General features: G+C 41.1%; 1 protein-coding gene across 1 annotated transcript; it reads left to right on the top strand.

Annotated features, from left to right (window-relative positions):
• Nucleotides 1-4,834: 4,834 nt before the first annotated feature.
• On the top strand, nt 4,835-15,767 carry CRBN (cereblon; the record flags this gene model as incomplete). Its single annotated transcript, XM_079540162.1, has 11 exons — nt 4,835-4,898; nt 7,786-7,898; nt 8,033-8,235; nt 9,056-9,205; nt 10,776-10,938; nt 11,864-11,926; nt 12,615-12,699; nt 13,152-13,267; nt 14,561-14,625; nt 14,881-15,012; nt 15,584-15,767. 11 exons carry the CDS (start codon nt 4,835-4,837, stop codon nt 15,765-15,767), a joined length of 1,338 nt encoding a protein of 445 aa, XP_079396288.1.
• Nucleotides 15,768-20,217: the final 4,450 nt, after the last annotated feature.

Genomic DNA, 20,217 nt, shown 5'->3' with positions numbered 1-20,217 from the left:
AGGTGGCAAAGATCATGTCAAGGCAGGAAGAAAGTACATCTAGTCTTGCTGTGATGCCTGACATACCATTAACTATGGGGTCAAGGCTGTCCTAACCAATGTGGAGGTCAAGGACAGTGGCATTGTGAGAGCTGCAAAAGTCTATGAGCATCTCTAAAGTACCCATTCCTCTGCGATCCTGGGCAGAAATTCATCAGAGGTGGCCTTTAATGTCCATTACATTGTAGTTTTTAAAGTGTGTACTTTACCTACCATCTCTGCAATGGTTGAAGTGATGCTATAATCTGTAGTGCTATTAAAAAAATTCAAGGAGTTAAGCTAACAATATGATTTTCAGTCCAAGTGATGGAGGGAAATCTACGTAAGCCGTCTGCAAAGAATGGGTACTCCATTAAATTTCACTACATTGTCATGAAAGCTGTACAGAAGCCTCTGCTCAGAGAGGGCTGGCTAGATCTTCTTCAGCAATACCGTCTAGAACTCTATATGCAGCCATCATTTTGCTAAGATGGGTGCTGCCAGACCTGATAAGAACAATGGAGAAGGAAAAAGAAATGTTACAGCTACTAAGATTCACTGTAATCACCATTGTCTACAGTAGGTAAGGCAAAGGAAATTCTGAATTTTTTACTGAAAAAAAAAAAAAAAAAAAAAAAAGAGAGAGAATTTATATATATTAAAAGAAAGACTAGACTCTGAGCTCTGATAAATTCTTTTAGAATTTTATATCTGTGTTGGGCACATCAGCTCATTGCTAACCCTGTCTTGAGTGTTTCATGGCAAAGAGTGTTTCAGGATGGGCCAAGAGCAGCGAGAACTGCAGTGCTCTCCAGCTTCATCTGCAAGAGTAGCAGTCACACAGGAATGGGCCTCAGCCCCTTTTCTCAAAAGGTTCACTTATCTTTAAGCTGTCTGGAAGCTCTAGGTTAACACAGAGGCAATACTCCTACGTGACACAGGGTCTTCTTGACTTGGTATGGCCTTCCAGCTAGCATTACCTAAAAGGGAGCTCTCACTTTCTATCCTCTTTATTGAACAAAATTTCTGTTTATAGTCACATTTTCTTTATGGCTCATGCTGCATGCTGTCTGACACTTGCACTGAAGATGGGTTTTGCACACGTGCCAAATAGTTTGTTACTTGGCAAGAGTTCATTGGCAAGAGAATTTGCTTCTAAGCATAGTAATAGGCAAGTTTGGCTAATAGGCTCTTTGTCTGAAAGCCTTCTGCATATTCAGAGCTGCTCATTTGTCATGCTGGCCTGACCTAGGCAACAAATACTAAATAAGAGCCATAAATATGCCCTGTTCTTTCCAGAATGCCAACTGAAGTAAGCATTAGCTGTTTTGTGATGCACTTGTCATCTGTTCCTCTTTAGCTCCACAAGCATTGTCCAATAATGCTTATTTCTAGAATAGTCTTCCTAACCATCACTGAATTTCTGCTTTTGGAAGTGCCTCACTGTGTTCTCTGTGTTCTTGTGGAGTACATCTAATATTAAAGCAGACAGCTCTGATGCTGCATAGCTTTGGGATGGTGAAGTTCATACCCCAGTATTTGTGAAGCTGACAGCCCAAGGTCTGTCCTGGTTTCACAGTCAATGGAAGGGAATGTTCCCTGTTCCTTGTGCTCCATGCGTGGGGTGGCAGGCATCTGGCACGTCCTGCCAGTGTGTTACCAGGTCTACCAGCAGCTTGTGCTCACTGATCACTATAAAGCCAAGAACATCATTGGGCGTTTGAAGATGGCAAGTGTCCTTCGTGTTGAGACTGCCTGGTTAATGATATTAAGATGACTTCATGTATTTTTTGCAACTAGCTTTTTATATGTGAGTTACAGCATTTCTTGTCCTGCAACTTCTTTCTTATTTTCAATATTTAACAATAGTTATTCAGAGGTTGAGAGTCACTTTTTATTTTGAAGTACTTACATATATTACTTAATTCTGCCTAGAGCTAGAGTGTATAATAAGCTAATTAATTGGCAGAATAGAAATCAATAGCATACATATGAAAGACTTTTCCTTTTTTAATTAGACTATAGAGACCACTTTATAAACAGAAGTAGTCAAACAGCATGCTGCAGAAACAGGCAAAAGCCTATTCTGAATGGATTAGGTCAGAGATCAAACTTTCCTATTGTTTGCTGTGAATCCCCTAAAAATAGAAAGCCCAAAGCTAACAGGGCAGCACAGTTGATGGTCTCCCAAGTAACAAAATCAGCAGAAGTGAATGTTACAGCACCATCTAGTGCTTCTTGTTCCAGCAATACAGTAAATCGTTTTTCTGCTTAATTCGGGTATGTAGGTGGAGAAGAGGGAATGTATTGGATGCTTCTACATCCTGACAACTTATTTTCTGTCAGCCTGTGCTGAGATTGGAGGGAGCTGAAGGATGGAAAAGAGCTTTGCCATTTTACATGGCCGGAGATTTTGCCAGTACAGCTGCTGTGAGTTCCTCCTATTTATCCTCTTAACATTCAGTCGGTTTTTCCTCCTGAGAACAGTTGAGATGAGGGCACAGGAGTCCACATGCTGAAAAAAGGGAGACAAGCACCGCAATTAATTAGCAAAGTGACCAAAGTGAGTATTTAGTGGGAGCAGAGATTTTTGGTAGAATGTATGTTCTCACTCGTGTGTTGTAAATGACTGACAAGTGGGAGGTTGGCATTTGTCTGCAAACACCTTTTGCTGAGAACTGCACTCACATTGAATGCATTTACCTCAGGTCACCAGCACCCAAGCCTTTCCTTTCATCCTGGCTGTGACCCTCAGCAATATCAAAAGAAAATCCAATTTTTGCTATATTACAATTATTATAATGTCCCTTACATTGCTGTCCTTTTTTTTCCTTCTTCTTCTTCTTCTTTCCCCTGTGTTTTTTTCTTCTAGAAAGGTGATTGGTGTCCTCTGACTCCAAAATGCCATGAGGTTAATCAGCAGCAGTTTTGCACATAGCCACTATTGCCAGCCATTGATTGCTAGGTACAAACAAAACAATGTGAACTTGGGCAGTAGACCCTACAGGTACTGGTAGCTTGGCACGTAAAAAGTGTGTCTAATCGATGTTCTTACAAACAGCCCTCCTATAAAAAAATGAAAATTTATGGCAGCTGCCTGCGTGCCTCTTCGATAAACAGCTGCTAAAAAGAAAAAAAAGCCCTTCATCATACCATATTGCTCTGACTTCATCTAAATTACAGTAATTTGGGCTACTCACAGATAGATTGACACTGACCAGATTAACATACTGTGGGTTATACGTACAGTTGCCTTGATCAAATCTAATACAATAATTTGAGATTGACACCGCTGCTCTTCAGTCTGCAACCTACTGCTTTCTGTCTTTAAGCAGATCCTGTGCTGATACCAATGGAAGAACATGGCCTCTGGTGCTTCCAGTCTGAGTTTGGAAACATGGCACGTGCTGAAGTGTGAGATTAATGAGCCACACTCTTCAAACTAGAGATTGTCTTTTGTGATAACAGAGCCAAACATTCATCTATTAAATGCACTTTCTCAGACCGTTAGGTTAAAATAATAAAATTAATCACACCTCAGAGTGTTTCAATAAAATAAACATCCCAATAGTAACTTGTTACCCAACAGAAATCACATATCTTAAGGAAAGAATTCCTTTCACTAGGCCTAGAAAAGCTGGTGGATACTAATATAGGTAATTCATAGTCACAGACTAAATTAGAGTTTATGTCCAATCTGCAGTATTGGATTTAGGATTAAGGCAGTAGCTAGAACTGTACATTCTGCACACAAACATAGCTCTTAGCAGTGTTAACATCACAAAGACGTGATCTCATCCAAAATAAGAATTCCTGGGTTTTGGTCCTAGAATTTCCAGCAGTCGTCATTTTAATTTTTGTTAAATATATTTAATATTTCGCAAAACAAAACACCTCATTGTCATCTGAATTGAGAAACTCGGCAGCCATTAAAAACAAAAGTTCTATCCTTCATCACTCTGGAAACATGCTTAAGAGCGTGACTCAGACGTATCCTTTGCAGCTGTATGAAAAGAAAAACCCCAACACCAGAAATCCAGCTGTATTAGCATGCTGAAAGAAATGAAAATTATATCTTGTCACTGTTTTTTTCTAATCAGATGTTAGGGTTTGTAGAAGAAATGGGTTTTCTTAATATTTGTTTGCTGGACTGCGATCCAGCACGTCTGCAGAAGTATTTGTTGGGTTTTATCGTGGCGCGGGTGGCAGCTACAAAACTGGAGCTACAAAACTGGAGCGGTGTGTGTCGCACTGAGCTGATGCAGGTAATGCAATCTCGGAAGAACTGAGTGCTCATTTTAGGAACGCTTGGTGTCTCATCAGGGCATCTGTAACACGTTCCTTTTGGCAAACGTGATGCTGAATCTTGTTTGTATTAACGCTGCATGGATAAGGTTGAAATGCCCCCCGTGATGCTGAGGAGCCCAGAGTCAGGTCTGACAGCTGCTGCCAGCAGTTACTGGGGCCTCTGTGCTATTTATCTCTAAAATATGTTTCTCCTTGAACGCTTTATGAAAAATAAGCTGCGTTTACTTTGTTCCCGGCTAGGGGAGGACACTGCTTTAGTGGAATATAAGAGGCATTTCGTGAGAAAAGCAGGAATTTCTCGCCCGGGGCTGATCTGCAGGGGCTGTTTGGGGAGCATCGCACGGCTTCGGCCAGCTGTGAGGCAGAGCTGCGCTGCTCCGGCCAGGCTCCGAGCACGGCCCGGCCCAGCGCCGCCAGGGGCCGCTCCACAGCGCCTCGGCTCCCGGCCCGGCGGCTCCTCCTCCCGCCAGCCCTCCCCTTTCCCAGGCTCCTCTCCAGGTAAACAGCGATGGCCGCCGAGGAAGGAGGTGGCGGACGCCGTAACATGGGGAACCACCTGCAGCTGGTGCCTGGTAACGGAGGAGGAGGGGGGGGAGGCAGGGCTGGGGGCGGCTGCGAGGGGCGGGGGAGGAGCCGGGGGGACGGCGGGCCGCTGGTGTCGAATGCGGCAGCGGGCCTGGAGCCGCCCTGCCCGCCGGTACCGCCCGGCCCGGGCCGTGTGGGCCCGCCTGCCCGTCCGCCTGCCCCGGGCTGCGGGCTGTCAGCGCAGGCCTCGCCCATCTCTGGCTGCCTCGTGTTGGCAGCGGGGCTGTGCAGGGGCTGTCACTGCCGAGCAGCGATCTGTGAACTGAGGGCGCAATTCTGTAGTGGGTGAAGACACTGAGGAACTGTGCGGCTGGTCAGGGGAAAGGTGCCGAGAAGATGTAGGTCCTACCAAAGTTAGCAAATGCGGATAATCCGCTTGCTAGATTTGGGCCGCTCTGAAACCAGATGGAATTGGAAGGAGTTGTTTGCTGATTTGGAAAGGCTCAGCTCCAGCTCGGTGCTCTGCAGTGCCAGTAGGGAGCAGGGAAATGCAGGAGGTGCAGGAGAGCAGTGCTGGATTGCACGGTGCCCTTTGCAGAGCAGTTTGCACAGCAGCCTGCTTCGTCTGCCCACAGCAGAATCCTCGTGAAGGTGCCTGCTGCATATTAAGGTCTATCTTTAAAAAGATTATTTAGAATGTGGTGCCTCCAAACTGACATGAGCTCATGTTTTTGGCTCCGGAAGCAACTCCTGCTAAACTGGAAAAAAATATATATTATTTCAGTAGAAGCACGTACCCAGTGGCGAGTCAGTCTTGCCAGTAACCACTGTAATTTGCTGTGGAGGGAAATAGTAGGAGAATGCTTATTTCAAACAATGTAAAAACACCAGCCTTAGTATTTCCTGCCCTGTTTCTATTTGTTAAATGAGGTTTGTATTTCCTCGGTTCTGAACAAAGATGTTGGCAGTGGGTCAGGATGAGCATCCAAGAGTGCCCGGCCTGCACCGAGGGAAGTGAGAGCGTGCTCACACTCAAGCTCTCGCTAATTGAGAAATTAAAAAATCAACTAAAACACAATTAAGAGTGATGAAGATACAGTTCCATTTGTCTTCCGTCTCTCAGTCCTGTAGAGTGACCAAGAGGAGTGTGAGGATGGTGTTTTTTCCACGTTCTCGTGGTGCTGCTGCTGCAGTGAAATGAGTCATCATTCCTCCCAGCCTTCCAGATTGCCTCTGCCAGCACACAGCCGTTAGGGTGTGATTTTGGCAAGGCATGCAAAAGTTTGCGGGGTGCAGGGTGCAGTCACTCTCAGATGAATGACTGTTAACTCCTATTGTGTTCAGAAAAGCAAATGAAACTGCCTTTCTCTCACAAGCTATTAAAAAGTGCTAATGATTCATGCAACTTAATGAGTGCAAGTAAACCAGAATGTGGTTTCTGATGGAGGTGGCTTCCCTTCCCCCCAGCCCACAGTGCTGCTCCAGAACCACCCAAAAAACTTCTTCCTGCTCTGCCCCTGCAAAAGGCTAGAGATTGATGGCCCTCTTCTATGTTTTAAACTTTTTGCAACCACTGATGTTTAGGATTCCTGACTGCATATCACAGAATAAGTAAATTATGCTGAAATTAATATATTTTTTTTACAGTAATGAAGGAAGTGGTGTCTTATTGCTTTAAGTTAATTAATGAAATAGCAAAGAGAGTCTGTAACCTGTTTTCTGCTGGATCATTTCTGTTGTGCTGGATCATTTCTGATTGAGATGAATACAATGCAGGATGGATTTGAAACATCAGTGGGTTGTGCTGTTCCTCCTACAGACAAAGTATGCAGTGCAGTAAAGCATGCATGTTTTTGGGTTTTCATCAGTGAGTTAAAGCAGAAACATAAACAGCGCTGTTGGGATTGTCCACTGTCAGCAGCCACTGATGTAAGAATCCTGCAGAAGTTGCAAGGTTTATAACGTCTGTTTCAGATGTAGGGTGGTATGTAATTATTGTAGGTGTTTGAAGTGTAAGGAAATAGGGTGGAGTAATGCAATACAATCACCCACGTGCAGTAATCACATTGTATTCTTTTGGGTGGGTGTGCAGGCCTACGTTATAATTCACAGCATGGACAGTGAAACCAGCATTTTAGACATGCCTCGTTTGTTATCTTCAGTGTGATTTTTTTGTATTTATTTCTAAACGTACATATGGATTTTATACAGATAAACACAAAATAAAACATGCAAGCAACTTAGCTGTGTTCTTGCTTGAAAGCAATTTTGGGATTGATTTTAGGCTAGAAATGACATGAAAATAGTAATCCTTAACTACGATTTTGTACTTGAAATTCTCTCCAGAGTCGTAATATTGCTTTCCTTTATAGTTTGGGCCTTTCTGTGTGTGCAGTGCTGGCTTTTGTGATCGTGTTTGGTATACACAGAGGAGAGGTTGACAGCAGTGAAATTGTCTAGGAACATCAGCAAGGGTATTTGCCTGAGTACAAAGCTTCAGGTTGCTTGTAGCTCAGTTGCTTTACGTACTTAGTTGTATTTTTCAGTTTTGTACCACGTCAAGTGGTGCATTCAGCCTCCTACAGGAAATTAAGTTGGTTGGCATCCTTGTGTTGCAGACAGAAAGCATTCAGAACTGAAGTAGAAAACAACTTCTGAAGTGAAAATCTGAACCGGCAGAATTTGTGCGTTATCAGCTGCCCAAAAAACTTGTTCCTGAGCTGTTCAAAAATACATCACCTGCTTCTGGGTCTTTCTACAGTGCATTGATTTTGCTATAACAACAAAAAAATTATTTACCAACAGCAAAACTGCTTCCCTGTGGAAGGCAATGGCCCGGGGATATTGAAGGCATTTCTGTGATTCTCTGATTTTTCTCAGTATTTTCATCTGTGCTGGTTGATGTGTACACAGCATTCTGTGTGTGCTTGTTAGCAGAGAGCGAGGAAGAGGAGGACAACGAGATGGAAGTTGAAGACCAAGATGGTAAAGAAGCCGAAAAGCCAAACATGATTAATTTTGACACCAGTTTGCCAACATCACACGTGGTATGTCTTTCTCCAGATATCTTCCATTAACTATGTTTCAGAGCAGCTTTGATTGTTTTTACGTGACTCTGTTGTAAAAACCTTGACTCTTATTTCTTTTTATCACGGATGTTACCGTGACTTATTGTGTTCAGTATTTAGGTTCTGATATGGAAGAGTTTCACGGGAGAACACTGCACGATGATGACAGCTGTCAGGTGATTCCAGTGTTGCCCCACGTGATGGTGATGTTGATTCCTGGACAGACGTTACCTCTTCAGCTTTTTCACCCCCAAGAGGTTAGCATGGTGCGGAATTTAATTCAGAAAGACAGAACATTTGCTGTTCTTGCATACAGGTAAAATACATGGGTGAGTTTGCTGATGGTACGCAGCATGTGTTTTGAGCACAATTTCTTTGGATAGTAAATCAAATGCAGTTCTGTGGTGAAAACTAAGTTGTGGTTTGAAATCGTTAGATAAAAATATTCTTCCAGCACACTGTGAAAAGTAGCGTCTGTGACAGTAGATCTGTGACAGCATCACATTTAATTAAGAAAAGCAGAAAGTGTCCTTGTTTGAGCACACTCCTGATTTTGCTGTTTGAATGCATTGCTTCTGTTTTACTTACAGCAGTCTTGGTCTGAAATGTGAAAATTTGATCCTTGTTCTGAAACTGTATTGCCATGGGGGTGTATTTGCTTGCTTTGTGTATAAGCAAGCACAGATGAAGGTTTGACAGTAGAGGCACGTGAGATGGTAGAGAAGTGGAAAAGGCTTATCTGTCCCAAAAGAAGAGGGAGCATTTCTCCCTCTTACTCGCCATTTACTGTGGTTTAATTATGTAGGAAGTGGAGTAGTTATTTTTAGGAAGTCAATCTGAAGAAGTTTGGTACGTTCAGAGTCTGCCTTTCAAGTTGCTGAGCACTGTATTCCTAGATTCTTACCTCTACCTCCTTAAAATAAAGCCAAATAGCAGAAAAAATCATACCAACGTTAGAATTAACTTTTAAAATGGGGAAAAAACGTTTGCAGCAGTTTGAAGGCATTTCACCACATTTAGCTTTTTGATTAAGGCTGGGTTGCAAGATTTTACAGTCAGTGCAGGTGGATTAACGTGAGGTGTCTGAACTGTGCTGTTTGAAGGGTACTTAACTTTTTAAATTCTGTTGCTTTTAGTAACGTACGTGAAAGGGAAGCACATTTTGGAACAACAGCAGAAATATATGCCTACAGAGAAGAGCAGGAATATGGAATTGAAACAGTCAAAGTAAAAGCAATAGGAAGACAGAGATTCAAGGTGCTTGAAATACGAACCCAGTCAGACGGGTAAGAAAATAATGTGTTTGATCTTGCATACTGCAAATCTTGTTTGACCAAGAACATTTATCTGTCACTGCTGCTGCATGTGGCCTTTCAGTCACACAGTTGGCTCATTAGTGTTTTTATATTTAATCAGCAGGTTCTGCAGCTGTGTGTTTCAGTTGTAGCAACTAAGATTCTCTAAGTAACATCAGCCTGTAGGTTGATTTAACACGTGTGCAAAAGTATCTGTCAGAATTATTTTGGTTCTGAAAATTAAGCTGGAAATACCTCTGGCATCCATGTTTCAAACCAAATGTGAAATGAGAGGAGGCTGTCCTCTATGGAGTGCGTGCCTTGTGTTGTCTTGTGGAAAGCCTCCCTGATACCAGCTTCCATACCTCTGAAAACCTGTAACTTGCATTTTCTGAAGTCCTCTCTGGAGGTCTGCACAGGACATGTTCCACTGAACTTCATGTGCAGTTGCAGCTCTGAACTGCTGCAGGCAACGGTCTGACAATACAGCTAATAAGCAAATGCCTGCCCTTTCTCTGTTCTGAGTGATCTTTAACTACTGAGCTTGAACAACGTACAGAAGCATCCAGCTGCATGATTCAGATATGGAGAGGACAGTAACTGATCCCAAGAGGGGTGGTTTTCTTGGGGATGACTGGAGGCTGGTAATAATAACGAAGGGATAAGTCACTTCTCTTGCTCGTTTTTCCTTCTGTAAAACATAAAAGCACCTTAAAATAATGGTATGCATCTTATATTTCAGCATCTCTGGTGCATCATACTGTTAAAAATTAAATTCCTTCCTTCCAGGCATTGTTCTTGATAGCTGTGTAACTGTTATCAGACACGGTGGAATAGGTGACCTGGATGATGGTAGGATATTAAAGGACGATCGGAGCTTATATCCTATTTCTGCTGATTTTGAACTCTAGCTTAGCACATAAGCTTTTGTGGTTTCAAACTGCATTTCAGCTAAATGAGAGTTTGGTATGTAATAGCTGACTGTTAGTTTATTACCAAAGGTAATGTGAGGAGGCAAAGATCTGAAAATCCACTGTGAGATGGTAGAATATTGTGTGTGTCTGCCACAGGACTAACCTGTGCTCTAAAACATATGGGCATCTTGTTGTATCTCATGGAAAAAGAAGTGAACTGGGAAAGGAAAAATAAACAGTGAGTAACTTTTGCTGAAAACGTTCTGTAGGCCAGTGCAAAAAACTATTTGGGAAGCAGCTAATTCTGGCTTTCAAAGGCAAATTAAGAATAGACAGAGGAATCTAGAATTCGTTGCTTCTACTTTGATTTTAGGTGTACTGAATTTCAGTGTACACCAGAGTCCAGTCAGCACAATGGCTTAACAAGTTAGCCAAGGCTGCGAGTTCCTGTTTTAGAGCAGCATGTGCTTGGTTTGTTAATAGGCTGCGTGTTTCCTAAGGTAACTTGAATTACTTTAGCACAACGTAAACTCTGATATAACAGATTCCTGCTTAAATTCTGTAGTACCGTGTGTCGGTAAGCACTAAAACCCAATTTTGATGCTCTTGTGTTTGTGTGTATCTCCATGGTTTCTTTCTTTTCTCAGAATCCAACAGGCTAAAGTACAAATCCTTCCTGAGCGAGTGCTGCCTTCAGCAATGGCAGCAGTACAGCTGCAGTCTCTCAGCCGACGTCACGTATTTCCTTGTTCAAAACCCACAGCGTGGCAGGATCGAGCTTTCCGTCAGTGGTGGCAGAAGTATCAGAAGGTTGGAAGCAAATTGTTTGTTTCTCGTTACTGGTTTTCGTGGTATTGAATTCCATCTGTTTGTCTTCAGAGGCGGAGGCACAGCTGGGATGCTGGATAGCAAGCTCCTGTTTTTTTTTTTAATAACAGACTGTGATTATTTATCAGCTAACCACAGTAGGGAAATGCATGCTGTATATGAGTTTCCTTTGTTTACTATTTTATACATGAACGCGTCAGAGATGATGCTAATTGCTAAAGGTTATAGATGATGAAGCATTGGTAGAAAAAACAGCAAGTGTTCTTTGTTTGTAGGTAGATCAGAAAAACATCCTGACTTTAAGTAGCCTGACAGTTTTCTCCATCGGTTCTGTTGTGAGAAAACCTCCTCTGGAATTTCTAACTAGCCCTGTTGTTCGTAACACATTGGTTTTCCTCTTTAAAAATATATTTTTGAATTTGTCTTTGTCAGCTTAAGATACTTGAAATTGCTCATTAATCTCTTTCTTTCATTTTATATATTTATTCATTTGAACGAATTGATACGAAGTGCTTTTATCACCTTACATAGGATCAGTAATTGCTGTGGTTGCTGAGACATCAATCACTGATGGAGAAACAAGATGCTTTACCTAATTGCACTTACCTTTTTAAACCATTTCAGATGTTCTTTTGAAAGGCAATAATTCCTTATTACTAAGCAGTAAAAGTACTTACAGTGCTGAGACAGATTTTCTGAGAAAGTCCAGGTCTTGTCTATCTTGCACAAAAGTTGTAGCACGCAGTGCATTTAGAGCTTCAGAAGCCTCATGAAATATTGGCAGTGATGGTGATGATTTGTTGTGTCCTTAAATAACCAGATGTCTGGTTTACACAAACAAAAGAGAGACACACATTGGTAAGATCTGCTAATATTAAATAAAAATTGTTTCTGATTTGGATTTCAGAGGAAGTTTTACTGTGCCAGTCTGACGTCTTGGCCTCCCTGGCTTTACTCTCTGTATGACGCTGTAAGTATTACCAAACAACATATATTTTGTTTTTTGTATCTGTTTGCTGGATGATAGTTTGATTTTGTTGTCTCATAAGTATATTTTAAGAAGGATACAGCTGGTAGTTTACTGGGAAGAGTTGTAAAGGCTTCCCCTCTGTATGGTTGGTCCCTGGTGCTATCAGTGTGCATCTGCCATGCATGACTGAGGTTCAGGTTCCTGCTGTGTTGTCTTGGAGCAGAAAACTCAATCTTCTGTCCCACGTGCTCCACGTGAGTGTCCTAACCAGCACAGCACTTGATAGTCTCAGGTGGGTCTTTCCTGTTGGAGTCAGTTTACTTTTCAAAAAACTTGTATTTTTCTTCATATACTTAGGTGGAAATGTGTATTTAATACATAAAGGGTCAGAGATGGAGGAGGCTAATTCTGCTTAGCCCAGATCCATACATGTCTAGAATTTAAATAGTTATCTGCTTACCTCAGATGAGATTCAGAACTATTGTGGGTTGTTTTTTGCCCATTTCCCATCTTGTTTTGTTCTTAGCTTAAGACATGGAGGTATGAAGTGTCTGTAGTTAGCATTTAAGACTTAAAGGAATTGTATCGTGTCCACTAGGGAAAATAGCTTCCTGTACATTTTGCTTCTTTTTCCTAAGAGAACAGAAATACCTATGTCCTTATATTAGGCTTTTTTTCCTAACGAAAGGAAACCTTGATGGAAAGAGTCAAGAGGCAGCTACACGAATGGGATGAAAATCTTAAAGACGAGTCTCTTCCAACAAACCCGATAGGTATGATCTTCAGCTTATGAACTGAAAGTAGAATTAGGAAAAAGAAATCCTAACACCTAAGAGTGTGAGAATTACTTTCTACTGACAGTCCATTTCTGACTTCTGAAGTTTCACTTCAGTTGAGGAAATACTGGTAGCTGACGTTGTCATTGGCTTTGACAAGAACTCATAAAGAAATGAATATCCTCCAGTTGTTCTAAAACGCTTTCAGTAAAAGAAATAAAACTCTCTTGTGCTCCTTATGGAGGGAATGTGATTTAAATGATTCATAAGAAAACGAGCCAAAAGCATATGAGATTGTTCAAGTTTTCTGCAGGTGTCTGGATGTACAGAGATGAGCTCTGAAAGTCCATTATGAAGCTACATTTTAGCTCTCGGTCTGTAACTGAGTAGAACAGGCAGGTTTATTTCTTTCTGAAATTCTAACAGGCCTGCTACTTTCTCATTTCTAGATTTTTCTTACAGAGTTGCTGCTTGCCTGCCAATTGATGATGCCTTACGCATACAGTTGCTTAAAATAGGTAGTGCTATTCAGCGACTGCGGTGTGAATTAGATATTATGAACAAAGTGAGTACTGTTATACCTGTTATTTACTTTAAAATTCTTCTTCTCACCACCATAAAAAAAAAAAGCAACTTACCATCTCCTGTAACAAATAATACTTCTGGGCAGCGAGCCTGGGTGTTTTTATTTTTCCTTTGCCTTGAGAAGTTGGCTCAAGGAAGAAACTGATGTTCATTCTAGGCTTATTTTGCAGCAAGAACCCTATTTGTTTTTGTTAGAAATCATATTTCAACACCGTGCTGCAGTGCCTTCTCCAAGAGATGGTGCTGTAAGTCCAGTGTTGCTGTTCCCAAACTTCTGAACATCAGGACCCCATATTGCCAGCACAGTGTACTGCAGTGAAACAGTGTTGTGCTGTGAGGACTTCTTTTCAAAGATGTTTTAAAACAAGTGATCGTGTTTTCTTGCCATTCCATGGCCATATAATGCATATAACATAGGCCACGTCATTTCATTTTTACATGGTACGTCGCTTAATAATGTAACTCTTGTTTTATAATGCAAATATTGGAACTCACGTTGAATCCATGTTTCAGTATTTCCAATAGCAGTTCAGATTGCCACTCGTGTTCCAAAGAGCAAACACTGAAAGAGTCACCAATATAGATAACATTGGTCGGGTGGTTTGTAGCGAGAATGTTCACTGTTGAATTTCTGGCTAGAGAGACCAAGTTTTGGTGACACATTCATCACAATGCACCTCCTGAAACATGGTAACAAAGCCTTCTGCTGAGCTGATTAAAATGGTTCTTTTCTTGGCAGCATTAGTGATAACTCGTTTGGTTCTGCTTTATAAATATCGTAGGAGATGAATTACTCTGTCATCATAATGAAGAAAAAGGTCAGTGCAGCATAGGTATTTATCTTGATTAATCTGAGACAATTGATCTACAGTGTTCTCAAATTTTAGAAAAACTTTAATGATTACATTTGTATTCATTCTACCTTTTCTGTGTTATATCTCAGGTAACAAAGTTGGGTTTTTTTGTTTCTAAAGTAGCTTTTAAGGATCGTAGCAATTTGACTCATTGCTTACTCAGGTTTTTTTAAGATTAAAAAAAGTGTATAGATTTTTAAGAATTAATCTTAATGATTGCCACGAGTAAGTAAAATGCATACAAATTGTTATCCTTTGATATAAAGAGTAAAACATGAGTGCTGCCCAGATAAACAAAGGAATCAGTACAAAGTTTGTTCTGAGAGAACAGAAGAGAAATGTTGTTATTTGCCCCTGTGCTGCCAAGTATCTGGAAATGAATGAAGTTATCCTCTTTTTTCTTGTTTCTCTTCGTCAAGTGTACATCTCTCTGTTGTAAGCAATGCCAAGATACAGAAATAACAACCAAGAATGAAATATTCAGGTGAGTTTATTGCTCCTAATCAATTAAAGCACATGATAGAGACTTAGGTTTTGAGGGAAACGTGATGATAACCCCCTTAAACGGGATGGATCCCATAACAACATCCTGTCAGCTGCTCTCTCATAACTCATTACCTTTAACAAACAGCTGGGCAAGGTGCAGCTGAACATGAGAATATTGTAATCCTTACTTGGGCAATGAATGTTTGAACACCTTTTTTCAAACTCTGACAGAATTTTTATTTGTGTTTTACAGTTTATCCTTATGTGGACCCATGGCAGCGTATGTGAATCCTCATGGTTACATCCATGAAACCCTTACTGTATATAAAGCCTGCAATTTGAATCTCAGTGGACGACCATCAACAGAACACAGCTGGTTTCCTGGGTAATACTGTTCAGCTATTAGTAACAGTCATAAATTGGGTTGCAAATTGTCCTATTCCACTATGGCAAACACAGTGATAACTGCAGTTACTCTACTGAGGGTTTGTTGTTGTTTTTTTTTTTTTAAGACCTGAACTGAATGAATGTTACAGTATTTTATACTGACTCTGTCTTAATCTGATTACCACTGAAGCACTGATTACCACTGAGTCTTTAAATGGTCTTGCTATCTGGAAAAATGGCCAAATTAATTGTCAAGATGTAAAAATCTGCCTAATATAATAGTCTTGTGCCAAAATGCCATTTTTTGCTTTAGATAAGCATGCTTCAGGCATACATTCAAAACTTTAAATACTTGACCTTTTAACAAGAGCAGAAATGTGAAATTGTGTTTGAATTACGGTTTCACAAAACCATTCTTTATAGCTGTGTGGTTTTTTTTTTTTACCAAATCACTTATCTGTGTGGTCCTTTCTGTGACATACTATCAGAAATCATTCTTCTATCCTGAATGCTTTAAGAATTTTCTCTCCTTGAAGGTTTTGGTTTGTTTGTTTTTTTTTTTTGGACAGGTATGCCTGGACTATAGCACAGTGCAGAATCTGTGGGAACCATATGGGCTGGAAGTTCACAGCTACCAAAAAGGATATGTCACCACAGAAATTCTGGGGATTGACACGGTCTGCTCTCCTGCCTCGGATTCCAGAAGCAGAGGACGAGTTGGGCCACGACAGATCTCCGTTACTCTGCCTGTAATCCAGTACCCTGCTTTGGAGATGAACAGGGAGTACTCTGTCTCTTAGATACATCCGCTTAGTTCTGCTTTTGATGCTCACTTAAAAACCAACAAAACAAGAACTCGCAGCCCAGAACGCTTTGCCTTCAGTGTGCAGCACGTTACGTTGTTTCAGACACGCTGAGGACTGAAGGTTGATTCTTAAGAATGACAGCTGTGGAGAGAAGGTGGCACGAGACGCCAGGAAATGAGTTCATTTGGACAGACTTGACTCTGAACTTTCTAATTCCTCTGAACTTTCATTTTAGGAAATGTTTGCTGCTATCAGCCTGCAGTGAAAGAAATAGAGTATAATTATGCAACATATGATGTTAGATACTAGTATCTCATTGCAGGATATTTCCCTTACTTAAAATGTGTTTACGATGACGACTCCTGTTTCTAACTATGTGGAATACTTGCAGTTTTAGTCTCGTGATGTTCATGAAATATTTGCTGAATAACCATCAAAGAGAGTACAAGGCTGAAGGATTCTGTGTTGGTGATGTCAGTAGCAGTGGTGTAAATGGCAGAGCTGACTGCTGGGTGCAGCTAGAACAAGCATGCCAGAAAATTCCCTTTGAAACGAGCTTATATAAAGTATTTGTTCCTTAGAAGTTCTCTGGTGTATTGAGCATTTCTGACTTGTCTTTTAAATCTTAAATTATTTATACAGAATACACCGATCAGTTCCAGAAGATGAAACACACACACTGTCATTTACCGTGGTTTATTTTATTTTTGATTGTAATTTTTGTACTTTTCAAAATAATTTCAGTGGGAGATCAGCTTACAGGAACGCATGTCTAGGATCCCCTGAAATATTCTCCAATCTACCTAACTGGAGATTTTTCTCTAATATGTATTTTGAGAAGAGATTCAGCTAATCTTTTTTTTCCTTCAGCTTTAGTATCACAAGGTAAAACTCTACATTATCACCTTACCTTGAAGAAACAAACTAACAGTGTTTTTCTCGCCCCGCTCTTTTTCAGTTTGTTTCCTGAAATTCTGTCTGTGCTACAGAAATGGATGCTAAAAGAGGGCAGCTTTTGCTACTGCTTGGTTGTTTTTTTTTCCCCTCAGAACAAATGCAGAATCTGAAGACGGCAAGATTTCATCAGTTTGTGAGTGTACATACACACCTTTTTTTTTTTCTTGAAGCTATTGCATTCACTGTTTCTTCTGTGTACATTTTCAAGAGCTTGCGTTGTTAAATACTGTGAGAATACTGCTTAAGGTTGAAGATGTAACCCAGTAATTGTTCTTTCCCAGTCACATCAGACATGTAGCATGGACAGATTACTGCATTGAGAGGCCAAGGTGAGGCCTCTGCAAGGCAAGTGTGATCTGATCTCGTCTAAGTAGTACTTGTGACAGCAGAGCTTAGGGAAAATCCAGATGGGAAGATGCCAGATGCTGAAAGGCTGTTAGGATATTATGCTACGTATGTAGAAACTAATGGATGTGTAACTCAGGTTTCGTTCTTTGAAGCCTTCTACCTCTGTGCTTCTGTAATAACTTTGGTTTTTTTCCATAGACACCTTTAATACCATCTTCAATTGTCTGTGCAGTACTCTGACTTGCCAGTGAACTATGAAAAGCAATAATTCTTTGAATAGAATTCTGAGCAAATAGAGGGTGAATGCGCTCATTTTCTTATAGAAAACGTTCATTGTGTTTATGTAATAAGCTTTCAGAAGACTAAAATAAGGAGTAGTATGTGAGACTGAAATCTCTGCACCTAGATAACCACTAGAATCACACTTAGCTTCCCCCTCACTCCCTGCATACACACAGAGCCACCCGTGGCTTAGCTGCAGGCTTGGATTGCTTTTTTCCCTCTGAGATACTCAGGTATCTCTGCTGCCATTTGCTTTCAGTAAGTGAGGCTTTCAGGATGATCATTTCCTCAGCTCTCCCTGGACTTCACAAGGTGTTTTGGGTTTTGGCTGAGTCTTTCGGATGGTCTGAATTAAAAATGGCATTATGTTCACAGTGCTTAAATACAAAATGGGCATATTTTTGGTATTGTGTGTGTGTATATATATATATATATATATATATACAGTCAAGTGTAGCTAATATTACCAAGTGAGACAACTCACAAGTAAATTAGCACTAACTTTATCTTAGTGTTGATGATTTTTCATCAGCCCAACCTTGTGTGAATTGTTTCCCATTTGTAAGCCTATGACTGCTGGCTGAAAACAAGCATAATTCAGCTTGCTATAAAACTGGGGGATCCTGTCATGGTGAAGCTGGCAGTTAAAGTGCTACAAAATGCACAGCCAGCATGTGACTTCCAATGTGGATGTAGAATCATGGGAGGCTCAATACGTTGATGAATGCTCTCTATGCTTTTATCTTTTTTTTTTTTTTTGAGAAAAAACTACTAGAATGTTGGGATTGTGGAAATTTATTACTGGCAAATACAGCCCTCGTGAGCTTTTGAGAGTTAAGTGCAAAGAAAATCAGCACATCTTACAGCAGTAGCTACATTTACTACATTCAGTGGCTGGCACGTGGCTTCATGCTGTAATTAATCCAACTGATGTGCTGGCTGCTGCCAGGAGAGTTTTTCTCCCACTGTAATTTCACTTATTATGGGAGAGCTGGGAATTACACAGCCATGGGATGGGCGTGCTGGTAGCACTGCCATGGCCTTGCTGGGTCTGATGAAAGGATTAAAAGTATTTTGGGGTGGGGGGACCAACAGGGGGGTTGCCCTGTTGTAGTATTGCTGCAATCGCATACAGTGTCATACAATCAGAGCCTGTAATATTGCAAGCTTTCATATAGCTTAGTTTTGATGACTGACTAGAATGATAACAGGATACTTGCACACTTGTTCTAAGAAGTTCTAGCTGTTCTTTTTTTTAACAATAATGCTATTTTTGTATGCGCTGCAATTCATTTGGTTCCTTTTGTAGTCGATCACCTTTCCTTGCTTTGTACAAGCTATGGAAGGCGTAGCACATTCTCTGCTTTCACTCTTCCTCTTTCTGCCTTCTGGGACAAGTTTTCAGGAAAATCTCGTTGCTTGCAAACATTTGCAAAGAATAAAATTAAATTTGTTTCAAATTGATCTTAGCGGACGCGGTTTCTGCTGACTGTTGGAAGAAAGAAAATGTCTGGTCTAACACTGCTCGGGTTTTAAACCACAGTGCTTTCAGAAAATGATGGTAAGGGAGGTTAAGAGCAATGATGGGCCACTGGCTGCCAGTGGGACCCAGCCCTGTGACCCGAGGCGTCCACTCAGGCTGGGGGTGAAGCCTGTTGATTACAATGGGGAGTGCTGTAGAGCTTCTGCACAAAGGCAGGGGCAGCTGCCTGGGGACCTGTCTCCACAGGCCTCATATTTCTTTTGCTATAGCTTCATCTGAAGGTACAGTGACTAAATGGGGCTATAGGATGGCAGTTCAGGCTGTACGCAGGTAGTGGAGCATGCTGAATTGAATTCCAGACTCGTGGAGAGCTATTGTCTTATCAGGTTAGGAAGAAATTATCTAAAATGTCAAAGCTTTAAATCCTCATCCCATTGCACAGCTCAGCAGTGAGGATTGCTGTTAGTCAGGCTGCCACCATTCTGTGTTAAATAGCAACCTGCACTGTCCTGTTGAAGCTGGGAGAATCTTTTAAGGGCCAAAAAGGAGTGATTTCCTTACCACAATATTCCGTGGGATTTGCTGATTTATTTTAGTTTGGAAGAATGTTCAACTAGCTGAAAAAGCCCTGACATAAGACTAGGTGAGACCTATAGATGTTATCTGCAGCTTAGTAGCATTTGTAGAGAAATGATGAAGGGGTCTGACATGGGATATGTGCTCCTGCTTGCTGAATCTTAGAGTGCTTTTCTGGACCTGGTAGATGTTGCTTTCAGTGCTGTGAGGCTAAATTTAAAAGCTTGAGCTCAGTCTGAATACTGAGGCACCCATCTCCATGCAGTTTGTGTTTTCCTCTATGCTCTTGTTTCTCCCTACCCAACAGTACCTCCGTTTCATTACGTGAGGAGAAGAAGGCTGGTATTGCCATCAAAAAACAATTAGAGCCCTAATTCCTCAAGAGCCTAATTCAAATTAGTAAACCATTTGTGTCTCTGCAACATGGCAAAGTAACAGAATAAGAATCCTGCTTTTAAGTGTAGCCCATATTCCCATGTATACTTATTTATTGTGCAAGCTGTAAATACAGCACTGCACTTTCCCCAGGGTGAACTGTGAAAAGGGCTGAGTTGTAAACTTAACAGTTAACAGAGCATGCCACAATTCATAGGTGTACAGAAAACAGTTTCCAGAGATGAATGCATACTGCAGATGAGAACCCACTGCATTTGTGCTTGGAAACCCAGTGCAGCCCTTGGTCCAGTCCACCATGGTGAGCTGAGAAACAGAAAGTGTACTTACCACAGGCTGCTAAGAGATCACTGTGGAG

This window comes from Tetrao urogallus, assembly GCF_951394365.1.
Source record: "Tetrao urogallus genome assembly, chromosome: 10".
Classification (NCBI taxonomy): domain Eukaryota; kingdom Metazoa; phylum Chordata; class Aves; order Galliformes; family Phasianidae; genus Tetrao; species Tetrao urogallus.
The sequence above is the reverse complement of the archived record's forward strand: the minus strand, read 5'-3'. Positions and strand labels throughout refer to the sequence as shown.